The 13,341-nt window shown below is 47.8% G+C and overlaps 2 protein-coding genes across 2 annotated transcripts; one reads left to right on the plus strand and one right to left on the minus strand.

Annotated features, from left to right (window-relative positions):
- Positions 1–459: 459 nt before the first annotated feature.
- BDV38DRAFT_271645 (putative GTPase MTG1) lies at positions 460–2,709 on the plus strand (the record flags this gene model as incomplete). Its single annotated transcript, XM_032057354.1, has 3 exons — positions 460–535; positions 1,611–1,888; positions 1,963–2,709. The coding sequence occupies 3 exons, from the start codon at positions 460–462 to the stop codon at positions 2,707–2,709; spliced, it is 1,101 nt and encodes a 366-aa protein (XP_031913106.1).
- A 230-nt stretch (positions 2,710–2,939) lies between these two features.
- BDV38DRAFT_271646 (pre-mRNA-splicing factor ISY1) lies at positions 2,940–3,805 on the minus strand (the record flags this gene model as incomplete). Its single annotated transcript, XM_032057355.1, has 2 exons — positions 2,940–3,695; positions 3,803–3,805. The coding sequence occupies 2 exons, from the start codon at positions 3,803–3,805 to the stop codon at positions 2,940–2,942; spliced, it is 759 nt and encodes a 252-aa protein (XP_031913107.1).
- Between the last annotated feature and the right edge of the window lie 9,536 nt (positions 3,806–13,341).

The following is a 13,341-nucleotide window of genomic DNA, read 5'->3' on the forward strand; positions in this document are numbered from 1 at the left end:
CTGAAGATTGGGTAGAGAAATGCACCAGAGTATTGACTCTAGTTACGAGTCGAAATTTGCACCGAGGTTACACCAAACCATTCTATATACATATATCATGAGATGGGTTCTCTGTACGGAGTCGGAGTTATATACTCTTGAAGCTGATGTTACATTTCACACAAAAAACTTGAGCAACATCAATGTATAACAGATCCTTACTCCGGTTTGGCCTTTCTTGTGTTGAAGACCCAGACATAGACGAATGGGTAAAGGGTCTCCGGAATGAGAGTCAATATAATGGTCCAAATACTCCAAGCTGACCCCACATACGCCCAATTTTGGGGAACGTTTAGATAGCGCCAGAAAAAGACGCCATACGCCGTGAAGCATCCAAGATATCGAGTGATCCTAAATCACTCAGCGAAAGGTCTCTTGCGTTGCCATGTTTAGCAAGGGTACGTACCACATTTCAAGGGAATGGCCGCTTGTATCATGGTTCTTCCACAGGCTGTACAGGCACAGCCAACCAATGGGAAATTGAAGAATGATGCCGGTCCAATATGCAGTGATCTGTTCTCGTTCATCGGGATAAACCTTAGCCAACAACCGGAGGAACAATACACCAGCTAAAACGCCGCAAATCATATTCCGGTAAAGCCGCTTTCTTTGGTTCGGACTGTGGGCGTGCTGAATTGCGACAGCTGTGAAGCCAAGGTCGAATTCGAACCAAACTAGGAAAGCAAGCTTCTCGAACCATGTAGATGTTGTGGTAAACGCATAGTATATCTCATATGCCATGGTCAAGCAGCTAGGGCAACGTTTTAGAATACATACTCTCACATTTATGATAGTTTGTGACTTACAGGTATTGTATGCCCCCGTAGCTAGCTCCTGGATATGTCTTGTCTCTGTATGTTCGGAGCATGCAAAAGAAGTAGCACATAGCGTATAGCACCCCGCATGCCACGATAAGTCCATCCTGAATGAAGAGATAACTTTCCGGAGGATCATGTTGGAGGTCAGCGGGTTGAACGATAAGATGTCCAACTCGGTGGGCTAGCTTGAAATCTGACATTACGATAGGAGGTTGATGTTCTAAAACTCGACGATGCAAAACTTCACTACAGAGGTATTGAGATCTATGTTAAGGTTTGACGACATGGAGTGACATCTACGTTTAGATATACTTTTTTTCCCATCTGTGGCAGTGATAGCCCAGTGGAGCGCAAACGTGGAATGACGTCAGCTCCACACCCTTGTGGACCAGTGGGATGGTTCCGGATAGTGTCCTCGGACAACTAGGTGAACACCCTTATCTTACGTGGATTCAGTGTATTTGATGGCCACCTTGGCCCAGGTATGGAGCACTACCCCTCTAGGCTCTGATAGATACCTGAGGCATGCTGCTCAAGTCAGCTCGGCAGCCAATCAAGTTACAGGAAGTAAATATGGTGTAGCAACATTACCGCCTCCCTCACCGCCCGTTCATCTCAGACATATTGCCGGGAATGATATCAAACTGTCTTTGTTTCTTTCGCCGGTTTCTGTTTCGCAATTGACCCTCAATAATGTGTGAAAGAAGAACCTGTATACAACCATATTGCTTAATTGCTAATAAAATCTATTAGATTATTGTAGGATGGCAGCCAAATTCGTTCCTCGACAGACCTTCCCCAGTTATACGTCCATCCCAAGGTCGTATTTCCTGGGTCACCACCGGGCAGGTTTGAAAAAGATGCAAAATATGCTCTCTTCCATTGACTACGTCGTGGAGTGTCGCGATTATAGAGTGCCAGTTACATCTATCAATCCCATGTTTGAAGAAGCCTTGGGGAAAACCAGACGATTAATCGTATATACAAAGAGGGATTTAGGTGCAGAATCGGGGTCACCAGCCCAACAACAGGTAAAGTTAAAATTCCAAAACGTCCAGGTTCGCGCTACATATAGTTATGCTTATACTGCTGTTCCTTCATATAGGCAGAGAGAAGAGTCCAGAATTTCGATAAAAACAGCGCTGTGTTCTTTGTTAGTTCCTCGTCCCGACCGGATGTGAGTTCTATATTGAAACATTTACGAAATGATGCTGAAGGACCCGACAAACTCGTGGGTTGTCGGGTTATGGTTGTCGGTATGCCAAACGTCGGAAAATCGACGTTGATCAATAACCTGCGAAATCAGGGAGTCCGCAAAGCCAAGGCTGTACAGACAGGCGGCCAGCCCGGCATTACGAGGAAAATCGGAACTCCCGTCAAGATCATCGAGAGAGAGAACGGCTCTCATGTTTACGTGCTGGACACGCCCGGTGTCTTCATGCCATACGTTCCAGATGCAGAAAAGATGCTGAAACTGGCACTTTGTGGTTGCGTCAAGGACTCTGTGATCTCCCCCGTCACATTAGCAGACTATCTGTTATACCATATAAATTTGCATGATACCCAAGTATATGAGCGTTGGTCCCCGCCAACAAATGAAATTATGCCTCTTCTAAACGATTTCGCCCGTCATACCGGACTCCTTGCTAAGGGTGGTATCCCGAACACTGACCTTGCGGCATTGCATTTTATCCAAAAATGGCGCGCAGGTGGCTTGGGGAAGTTCATCCTGGATGACCTGCAGGCAGAGGAACGTCATCGTCAAGAAGGCACGAAAGACGAAGTGGGAACTAGTATGTCCCAAGCGCGCAAGGCCGAAAGAATGGCAAGGAAACAACCCCATAAACTGTAAATAGAATAAGTATGTCCATTTGTACAATAGAATGAATCTTGTTGGTATCATCAGTTGAGCTTTTTGCTTTTCCTCAAATGCGTGAAAGGAAAGCCAGGGATCCGAAAGTGGAGCATATACGCGTATGATAAACACAATGTGAAATGACACCCATGACGCCGTATGAAATAAAAGTTTGAACAGAAAAATGTTGAGGACGCCCGTACACCAGTCCATGCACACCGTCCATCTCAAGTGATCTTCTCCAACAGCCTTCTCCTCCGACGGTCAACAAGTTCCTCCTGTACTTCCTCCAAGGTCGGCAATCTCCATTCCACGCCGTCACCAGCGTCACCAGGCAATGGCTCCCATCCGTCCTCCACGTCATCTTCCTTCTTCCCACGCAGAAGCTCAACGGCCTCCTTCTCCTTCTGCTTCTCATAGGCTAGCAGCGTCCCATCGTCTTCATCCAGCCCATAGCCGAAATAGTTCGCATCGACCTTCCTCGTCGCGATATCCCCACCGCGACCGCGACTCTCTTCCCCCTCCTCTTCCGCAGGCTTACGACCACGTCGAGCCGCAGCCTCAAACATCTCCTTGACACCAGGTAGCTCCCTAGCGCGTCCAAAATATCGATAACCCTTCCCACCACCGGGAATCTCCCTCCCCTCATCATCATACACCCGCCCCGAACCACGCATATAATTCGGACCGCCCAGATTCCGAATCTGCATCTCCCAGATCCACTTCTCGCGCATCAGCTTGTTGATCTCATCGTTCAGGTCCCGGATCTGATAATCGCTCAAACTCGGCTCTTGAATGCGGGACACTTTGCGCGAAATCTCCTTGAGGACCTGCCCACGCCATTTTTCACACATGGGGATCGAGTCCACCGACGTGATCGCCTTAGGACGCCGGGTGCGACCCATGTCGATGATTCCGAGATCCGCGGCCTGCTGCGCCCGGAAGCGGAAGAGCATCGACTGGGCTTTTTCGCTGTTTCGCGCCTGTTATAGGGTAAAGCTTGATTAGCGGGTGGTGGAACTTTACATGGGCGCACATTGGGAGAGGCTGAGTCTTGCTTGCTGGTGTTATGGGGAAATAGGAAGCTTACCATGGTGAATAACTGCGCGAGTCGATCTCAATGCAAGTCTGGAGGGGACAAGAGATTGGGGTGGAAGAAATATGCCCTCATGTCATGGCAAAGTAACTTGATCCGAGCTTAGGTGGGCTCGGGAAACGTTTGGTTCAAGCGAGCGCTAGCCGTGATTTAGGCGCGCGGCTAAAGTATCTGTTATCGGCCAATTATATTGGGTTTTGGCGAATAAAATTGAACTTGGCAGATACCAAGAATTGCTGTTTATATTGCAAGTTTTTTATCGTAAGAGTGCCTGGATGAAACTGTCATTGTGATACCTAGGGGATGTAGACGGGAATATCCACCTTATGAATACTCTTACGCCATAGTGGTTGACTGCTAGGAGAGTAATCGTTATGGTACTAATAGTATATCTAATTTCTATGCTTGCCACTTAGCCTCCTTATGCTCGTCACATCTTTCTACATACTTCGATCCTTCAGAGTCATCACTGATTTAATATACGTTAAGTCGACCGATTAGGTTACTTAGATTATAGGTGCAAAATCAAATACGTCAGGCTGCATTTCATACAAGTCTAAGACAAAGAAACAGCAAAATCCAAAGCATTGTGATCTTTCGAACCTCAAGAGAATATAGAAATAATGTACTAGTGTTTCCTCACCACAGTGGGCTTAAGTTAAGGGATGATGGCTACACAAGATTTTAGTTTCGTGAAAACAATCTTCTGTGAAATTGCTCGACATGTTAAATGATTGAACCAAGTTAAATGCAGATCGTTGTATCACTTAAAACTTCATATACACATATGCCACCAAAGGAAAAGAACAGAACATGAGACAAAACATAAAGGCAAGAAGCAAAAAGATCAACTAGTTCTTCACATTAAACACCGCGTAGCCATGCAGCATAGACATATCGTCATTGTCATTATCCATAGCCCAGGTCCAATATTAGAAACCTGACTCCTCAGTTGCGGCTGCGCTCTGCAGGGTCAACCCGCTCGATTATTATATTCTCTATAAAAAGCCTTTGGTGTTGCTCGGCATCCTCTGTGGTATGTCGCTTGAGGAAAACCCATTGCTACCCCTTCTGCTTCCGACATCACTGAAAGTGACATGTCCGCGTCCTCTTTCGACTCGCAGAGCTCTCCAACCCTGTAACTCGCGCTCTAGTCGCAATGACTTTTCCTTTTCTTCTCGAAGATCGCGCTCCGCCCGACGCACCTGCAGTTGTGTATCTGTGTCGTTGTGCTGGAGCTCCTCGATGCTTCGAAGCAAACGATCGATCTTATCGCGGGCCTTGTTGACGTCGTCAGTGAGTTGTGCGTTGATTCTCTCCCTTCGCTCAATTTGGGACTGGAGGTCTTTGACAGTACGGTCAACATTCCGTGAAGAACGTTGCTCTGAGCTATGTTTAGCCTCCTGCTCCTCAAGATGGGTCTCCAACTGAAACACAGTTCGTTAGCACACGGTCATTATTCCACAGCAACACAGGGTGGTGAACCTACATCTTTGATTCTCTTATGCAGGAATTTTATATCCTGGCTGCCTGAAGAATAGCTCTTTGTTTCCAGATCCACGCAGCGCAGCTGTGACTCTTTCAATTGCTTCTCCAAAGTAGCCTTATCCTTGAAGAGCTGGGCGTTGGCTTCTCTTTCTGCGGTGATCTCCTTTTGTATTTCAGTCACAAGAGCATCCGCTCGCCTCATCTTCCCAACAGCAGCTGCAGAGACATCTTCTTGCTGGGCAAGCTTAGATTTGAGCTCAAGGAGTTCGCGATTCATACTAGCCGCGTTGCGCATTGATGGACTTTCTCCTTTGGCAAGTTCTTCCAACCTCTCCCCAGCTTCAGTCAAACGGACTTCGAGCATTTTCTTCTCCTTGAGCAGCATATCTCGCTCTGCAGTCACGTCGTCGACTGAGGTACGCAAATCCCTGACCTGCGACAAAAGTGTGACGACCCTGCTTTGAGCCTCATTGTGAGCGTTGACAGCCTCATCGCGAGAGGTTGTTACGTCCTGGAGCATGACCTCCATTCGGGACTTTTCCTTAGCCCATGTCGAGCTATTCAATACCTCATTGTCCCATTTACTACGGAGATCCTCGAGCTCTTCTCGAAGTCGAGAGTTCTCGCCGCGGACCTTAAGGATCTTCTCCCGCTCCATCTCGAGTTCATTATTGAGGGTAGAAAATTCCCTTTGGTATTTTTGTCGCGTCTGCTCCATTGAAGTCTCCTTATCTTCGATATCGATGGCGCGTTGATTCCTATAGTCCTCAAGCTCATTTTGGAGACGCTGCTTAGATTGTAGTGCACCTTGTAGCTCTGCTGCCTGATCCTCCATTCTTGCTTCCAGAGCTTGTGTTTGCCGCTGCAAATCTTCCACAAGGCTGTCCATCTCTTTGCGCTCTGACATTATCCGGGCGCAGGTGTCCTCCGCCTCCTGGGCTTGCACTTTAGCAAATTGCTCCGCCCGAGTAGCCTTGAGAACGGTAACCTCTGCTTGCTCAAGTTTGCTAAAGTACTCATCAGCACGAGTTTTGTAAAGGCTTTGGCTTGCGGCAAGGTCGGCAGACTTCGATGTCTCCGCATCTAGCCGAATTTGTAAATCGGCGAACTCTTGGAGCAGCTGGTTTCGGCTTGCAGCGTCCTGGTCTTTAGCGAGCTGCAGCTCTTGGGCTTCAGATCGCGAATCTCGAAGTTCAACTTCCAGTGTAGCTTTCGATCGCTTGAGCTTTTCCAATTGGGCTTTCATGTCGCTAAACTCAGCAATAGCTTCATTGTGCACCTTGAGCAACGATCGTCTGGATTGTTCCTGGGAATTAATCAAGTCATAAAGCTCCTCGTGCGATTTGGCTTGCACATCCCGCAAGGAGAGGTCACCCAAGTGGATGCTTCGCTCAAGTGCAGAAACCTTCTTGGCAGAATCATCAAGCTGGTCATGCAAGCGGCCATTTTCGCGCTCTAAGAGTTGCATCCGCCTGGCAGAAGGGCTCTCATCTTGCCGCATGTCTCGAAGAGGGTTTGCTTGCTGAACCTGGCTCTGGAGGTGTTTGTTATGCATTTCACTCATTTGAAGTTTATTCTGAAGCTCTTCGAGTTCGGCTGCCATGTCCATCCGTTTTTGATAACCCACAGTGTCCACTGTACGATCAGATCGGGCTGAGTCATTGGCGTTTTCATTGAAGTTAAACCTTCGGTTAGGCGTCGTTGGCGTATTGTACTTCTTCACAATCCCGTTATCAGAATCTTTTCTCAGATGCGTTGGTGTACGGTTCCCAGCAACCTGGTTTTGGTCGATCTCTTCCAGTAGAGCACGCTTGGATGAAGAGTAGCGGGCGTCTAGCTCCCTCATCTCATCGCCGTGTCGACGTCGCATTTCTGCAAGTTGACTTTCTGCTCTGTTATACTTCTCTTCAGTCACTTGCAACTGAGTCCGCGTGGTATCTAGTAGCTGAGCCAGGTCTACCTTCTTCGACAGGTCCGGCTGCACTTCCTCCCAGGTTTCTGGAGACTGATCGGAGGCAGGGTCGACAACCTTATGAAGCAGCATCAATTGACGATGAAGGTCCTCGATCTCTTTGTTTGCAGTGTCAAGAGAGGTTTGAAGTTTGCGCGTGTTTGCTTGAGCTTGGCTCCGCAGCTGTCTCTCCGTCTCTAGATTCCTATTGGCTTCAGCAAGCTGGAGGTTGGCTGTGGATGCAGCCTTCTCAGCATTCCTACAGGCTTTGCGCTCCCTGTTTGCTTCATGATTTAAGTCTTCCAAGCTCAACGAAAGTTTTTCCTTCTGTTTCTCCAGCGATGTAATCGAAAGTTGAAGATCCCCTAGCTGGCGGGCTAGCTTCTTACTATCCTCTTCGAGTTTTCCCTTCTCTCTTTGGAGAGTTGTAACCCGGAGACGTGAGTTTTCGCTCGCCTTCGAGTTCGATCTAGCAATATCGAGATTCTTCTGTTGGATCTTAGTTAACAACGCCCGGTTGTCATTTTCCGATGCAGTGAGGCGGCCCTTAAGAGTTACCAACTCGCGCTCTAGCCGTTCCTTGTGTTGGTCATGGCGAATGCGGAAGTTGTCAGATTCAGCGATCGCGTTGGTTAACTCTTGCACCCTGACTGAAAGTCGCCCCCTCTCAGCCTCGATCTCATCTACTTGACGCGACTTCTCATCAAGGTCCTTCCGCACGCTATCCAGTCGTTCGTTGGCCTGGTTCTTGATGTTTCGTTCAATCTCAGCTTCCGCACTCAGACGAGCATTTTCCACGCTAGTGAAGCGATCTCGTAGCTTGATCAGCTCAGTCTGAAGCTCTTTCCGTGATTGTTCAGCGGCGAGACGGGCCTCGGTGGCACGGCGGAGTGTATCTTGCTGGATGTACATCTCCTTTTCAATGATTATCTTTGAATCATTGAGAGATGTGTACTTATCGCGTAACTCAGCGAGATTGTGCTCCGCAAGCATCTGAACATCATCCCTTGATTGACGTTCTCGACTAAGGTCCGCTTGTGCCTGGAACAACTGTTCCTTAAGGTCATGGATCTGCTGCTCCAAAAGCTTCCGGCTCTCCACAGCCTCTGCATCCTCAGACATCTTTTCGTCGAGGAGCTTTTTGACATCAGTGAGCTCTCTTTCTAGATGAGCCTTTTCTGATCTCATAGCGTCCATCTCTGCTTGGAGCTCTCGTAGACGTTCTTGCATGTTGTCGTGGCGAGTCGAAAGGGATGTTCTCTCGGTTTCTAATTGCTGCTTATCCTCTTCATGTTTTCTTACATCGTTTCGCAGAACAGCCATCTCACTCTCTTTGCGTCTGAGCATCTCCTCATATCCTGTAGAAGTTGCAGAGAGATCGGAAATCTGCTGGCGGATCGAGCGGTTTTCGTCGACCAAGTCCTTAACTTGCTTTTTCGACTGATCCAGCTCTTTGGATGTGTTAGCTAGCTTAATATCAAGGTCTTGATCCACTTTCAATAGCCTGGCTTCCAGCTCTTGAACCTTCCGTTCTTTCAAGGTGAGGTGGCTTTGTAGCATTTTCAACTCTTGGTCTAGTTCTTTGATGTTGCAGTCTTTCTGGGTAGAAGTCTGCTCTGCCTCTAACAATTTACGGTCAATTTCTTCAAGATGTGCCTGCATCTCATGTTTCTCGGCTTCAAAGCGTTGTATGATCTCCCCGGCTTGCTCCAGTTGTGTTATCCGTGTGTGGAGCTCCTCATCGCATCTCTTCTTTGCTGCGATCAGTTCGTCTAATTGGTCCTCAAGGCTTTCCTGGTCCGCAATCGCACCAGCTAATTTTTCGCTCAGCTCAACTTCTCGCATCTGCAGTCTCTTGAATATCTCCTCCTTATCCAGAGCTAGAGCTCTTTCACTCTCCAGGGTCTGTTGGATCTTTTGGATCTCTATCTCTGTGCGGCGCCTTTCTTCGTCCAGTTTTTGGCGGTCTGCAAGGTCCTGCTTGGCCTTTGTCTCCAGCTGTTGAATTTTCTCATCCCTCTTTTTGACTTCATTAGCCGTTCGTGTCTCACCAAGCAGGGGTTTCATTCGCGAAAACAACCTCCACCAGGGATTTGCTTTCAGTTTCAGATAGACCGCGAAATTGTGCTGGATGATCCGAGTTGCCTCTGCCCGATACAGGCGTTTGTTAGAGATACGACGCTGCACGAAACCTCGAGCAATTGACTGAAAACGTGTCATGATGGAACGAATAAGTTCGTCTCGTTTCTCTTCCAACTCAGCTAGCACACCGGCCCGGAAGAACACCTTCGTTCGGCCGACGCGGTACCAGGTTGGGTCCATGCCTAACTTGTCCAACATCATTTGAGCAATGCTTTGTCCATCCAAGTATCCTTTGGACACATTGCGGCAGAGCACTTCATATCGCTGACGGAACTCAGCAAATGAAAGCCGGTTGGGGAACCCCGTGCGAGCAATTCTGATACCCTCCAATACACCATTACATCGTAGTTGATCTAGAACAAGGGGGGCGTTGAACATCTTCGGCCTCTTCTTGTGATTGGGAATGATGCATCGAACGAAATGAGGATGAGTCGAGTTTAGTGAAGACATCAAACTTGACAATTGTTCCTTGTGCCTCTGAGCAACTGTGCGGAATAGCCCCTTTTTGACCCGACTCTTAGGGTAATCGGCCTCATCATCTGGGTCTCCGCAGTCCGAAAATAAGGTCGCAACGTGCTTATCCCTCGAAGCTGCGAGCAGGCGGGTCACGTTGTCATTCAATGGGTCTTTGTTCTTTTCAAGCCAACCATTCGTATCGTACTCTACCTCAGAAGCATAGTGCGTGAGGATGAATCCCTGGCTCAACCGGGAGGCACGATACTTGGGAGACTTGCGGTCCCAGAGTGAATGTAGCTTTTCCGTGAAGGATTTGTCAGTGGCCTTTGGCATGACACAATCCTCGTCCAAACACGAGAAAATACCAATTGGGTTAGTTAGCTCAATCAAATCAATTGTCGGCTGCAAATCTTTGCCGAAGTCAATAAATTGCCAATCGATCTGCTCCTTCGCGTACTCTTCCTGCTCCAAGACAAACATGTGGTGATTAAAGAACTGCTGCAGCTTCTCGTTAGTATAGTTGATACATAGCTGTTCAAAACTATTGTTCTGAAATATCTCAAAACCTGCTATATCAAGGACGCCGATAAAATAACTGTCATCTCCAGTGGTGGCGCTGCGATCCAGCCGTTGATTGATACGATTGACAAGATTTCCGAAACAGCGTTCGTAGATTCCCTTTGCAAGAGCATCAAGGGCAAGTCGGACCTGTTCTGGCGTTTGGACCTTCTCCACCCATTCGCGACCCGCCTTCACCCTTGGGTGAAGTAAGCCTTTCACAAAAGGCTTTGAAGGTATCCCCAGCAACTGACAGGCCTTTTCCACGCTTTTCAATGCATCAGGGCCCAAGGCCGCCTGATCGGCGCGCAGACTCTCCTTGACAATGGCTACATTTCCTAGGTGAAGAACAGCCGAGATCGTGCGAAGAATATGCATCTGGTCATCTTCTGAGAAATCCATAACATGAAATGCCTCAAGCAACGAATTCCACTCTTCATCATCTGATACTCCGATGATGCTGTCGTTTCCATCTCTTGTATACGCGAAATCATCAATTCCAAGACCAGATAGCAGCAAGCTTTCCCTTAAGGCTGGGTCTGCACCCCGCAGTAATTGGTAAAAGATGTGGTAATTGCGCTCCTGAGAATTAGGCTTCACGACGCGGGACTTTTCCAGAAGGTACCAGTCAATCCATGCTCCAGAGATCTGACCTGAACGGGTGAACTCAATTCGAATAAATTTGCCGAAGCGGGAAGAATTATTGTTTCTCACTGTCTGAGCATTACCGAAAGCTTCAAGTATTGGGTTTGCTCGTAATATTTGCTGAGAAAGAATAGACAATTGCTTGGTACCCGAGCGAGCATGTGGCGTATCAGATGTTGCGACTGCTGCAAGGTATTGAATAACCTTTTTGGTATTCTCTGTCTTGCCAGCTCCAGATTCTCCTCTTCGCCTGCATGTCAGCATGGATCCAGGCAACGCCCAATTGGTCGATAAACATACGTTACAAGAATGCTCTGGTTCTCGCCCTCTTCCACTAGGTTTCGAAACGCCTCGTCTGCCATTGCGAAAATATGAGGTCGAGTTTCCTCTCTGCTCCGTCCTTTGTACATTTTCACATATTCATTGGAGTAGATCGGTAACGGGCAATAAGGATTTACTGTGACAAGGAAAAGTCCGGAATAAGTCTAGGAATAAATAAGTCAGCGTTTTCCGTCCGTGGAATTCTTAGATTAGACAATACTAACATATATCATATCAGCTTGGTATCTAGTGTGGAGGTTATGCACCACTGAAGCTTCGTTCAGGTGAGTAAGCTCGGCCATATCGTCCGCCTTGTCGAATTTCGCCGGGTTGACCTTGTCAACTTGATCCACATCTACCTCACGTTGCTGATGATCTGTAAGCAACCATGACATTCTAATACAGATAGTATTCTTACCTCGCCATCATCACTCTGTACAAGAAGCTTTCCATTATGTCCTTCTTCTAGCACAAGCCCTCGTATGAACGCCTTTTCAGGATCACGTAGCCAGACGTATTTATTCCCAGAAAAGTCATTATCTCCTTCAAGTCCCCGGATTTGGTCTGCTCCACGTTGAAGTTCCTCCGACTTGATGAACTCCGGTGCGAATGTACCTGAGGTGACATCATTCCGCAAAGAATTAGACCTTTGACGACCAGTGATGCGAGCAAATGGGGCTTGGGTGGATGGTGTGAGAGAGGACGAATTTCGGAAGTGACCTCTCGCCTCTTCGAATTTACTTGATTGTGTCATAAGCGCTGACTTTGGACGTGCAGCTCTGGGCGCAGGAGATGGCGAGGGTGACGGGGATATGGATGCCCGGCTGAACGGGTTCGCACGCTTTGGCGAGCCGTTTAATTGTGATGGAAGCATATCGTAGTTAAATCAATAGGTCATCATTCAAGCGTTTAGTCAGAGTCGTATAATAAGATGTTTAGGCCATGAGAAGCTCAACATAAGTGCTATAGAGAATCACAAATGAAAGCATTAAAATCAGTCAAAGAACATGTGGGAAGTCCGGCTGGTTGACAGAACCTTAAGGTAAAGAGGTAATTGGCAAAGCTGCAGCAAAGCCGCAAGTGGCAGGTCCCTGGATACAGTAGGTCACTGACCACTTGCTCCATGCACATTGGGCCCGCATGTTTGTTTACATCCTGCGTTCCTTAGGCTCCCGATGCCGATCACGAACTAGTCCCGATCTGTATCTCCACGTCACGTGGTGAATGTACGGCACGAAACTTGACCTCCTTTGGATTTGGAGTTGCACATCGATCACCTCCCCCTAACGTCTTGCTTCCTACAGTCTTCTGTCGTTTTAACTGCGACGTATGCTTTACTCTCCCTCACATTTCGCCTCGCTTTGGAAGGTTTAATATATGCCTTGTGTACAGTTTCTCTTCTATAAAGAATCATTTCAATATTATCAGGTCGCGACCTCACTTCACCTTCCTGAGGCAGGTGCATTTTGAAGAATTCTGCTCCTCACAGCTTGATGATGTGTCACGCCTAAAGTCGCGACAACTATTCTGCTACTCACATCTTCCAGCATATCTCACATTTGAGCTTAAAGGTAGTCATTCAGTTGATTACTGAACAATGTCTTACCAAACCCCAACGTCCTTGGGGAAACCTTCCAATTATACGCCACAATGGCCATCAAATCCTTCTACATCAAACTCTCTCCCGCCTTCTCTTCCGCACAATTTTCCCTTCAATCAAAATCAAATGCCTGCATATCAACAGTCACAGGATGGCGCTCGGTATCCGCTCGACTATAACGATGTGAATTTCACCGCAAATTCTCATCTCCCTGGACTAGGAGCGTCCGGGCCGGCTGGCTCATTGCCGCCGCCTCCTTTCCCTTTCATGGGCAATTTTGCCCATTCGCAATTTCCTCCCCTTCCCTTCCCTCCTATACAAATGCCGCCGTTGAGATACCCGCCAATGCCAGTCTCTACTGCGCCTCTAAAT

The sequence above is a fragment of the Aspergillus pseudotamarii genome, assembly GCF_009193445.1.
Source record: "Aspergillus pseudotamarii strain CBS 117625 unplaced genomic scaffold BDV38scaffold_30, whole genome shotgun sequence".
NCBI classification, from domain to species: domain Eukaryota; kingdom Fungi; phylum Ascomycota; class Eurotiomycetes; order Eurotiales; family Aspergillaceae; genus Aspergillus; species Aspergillus pseudotamarii.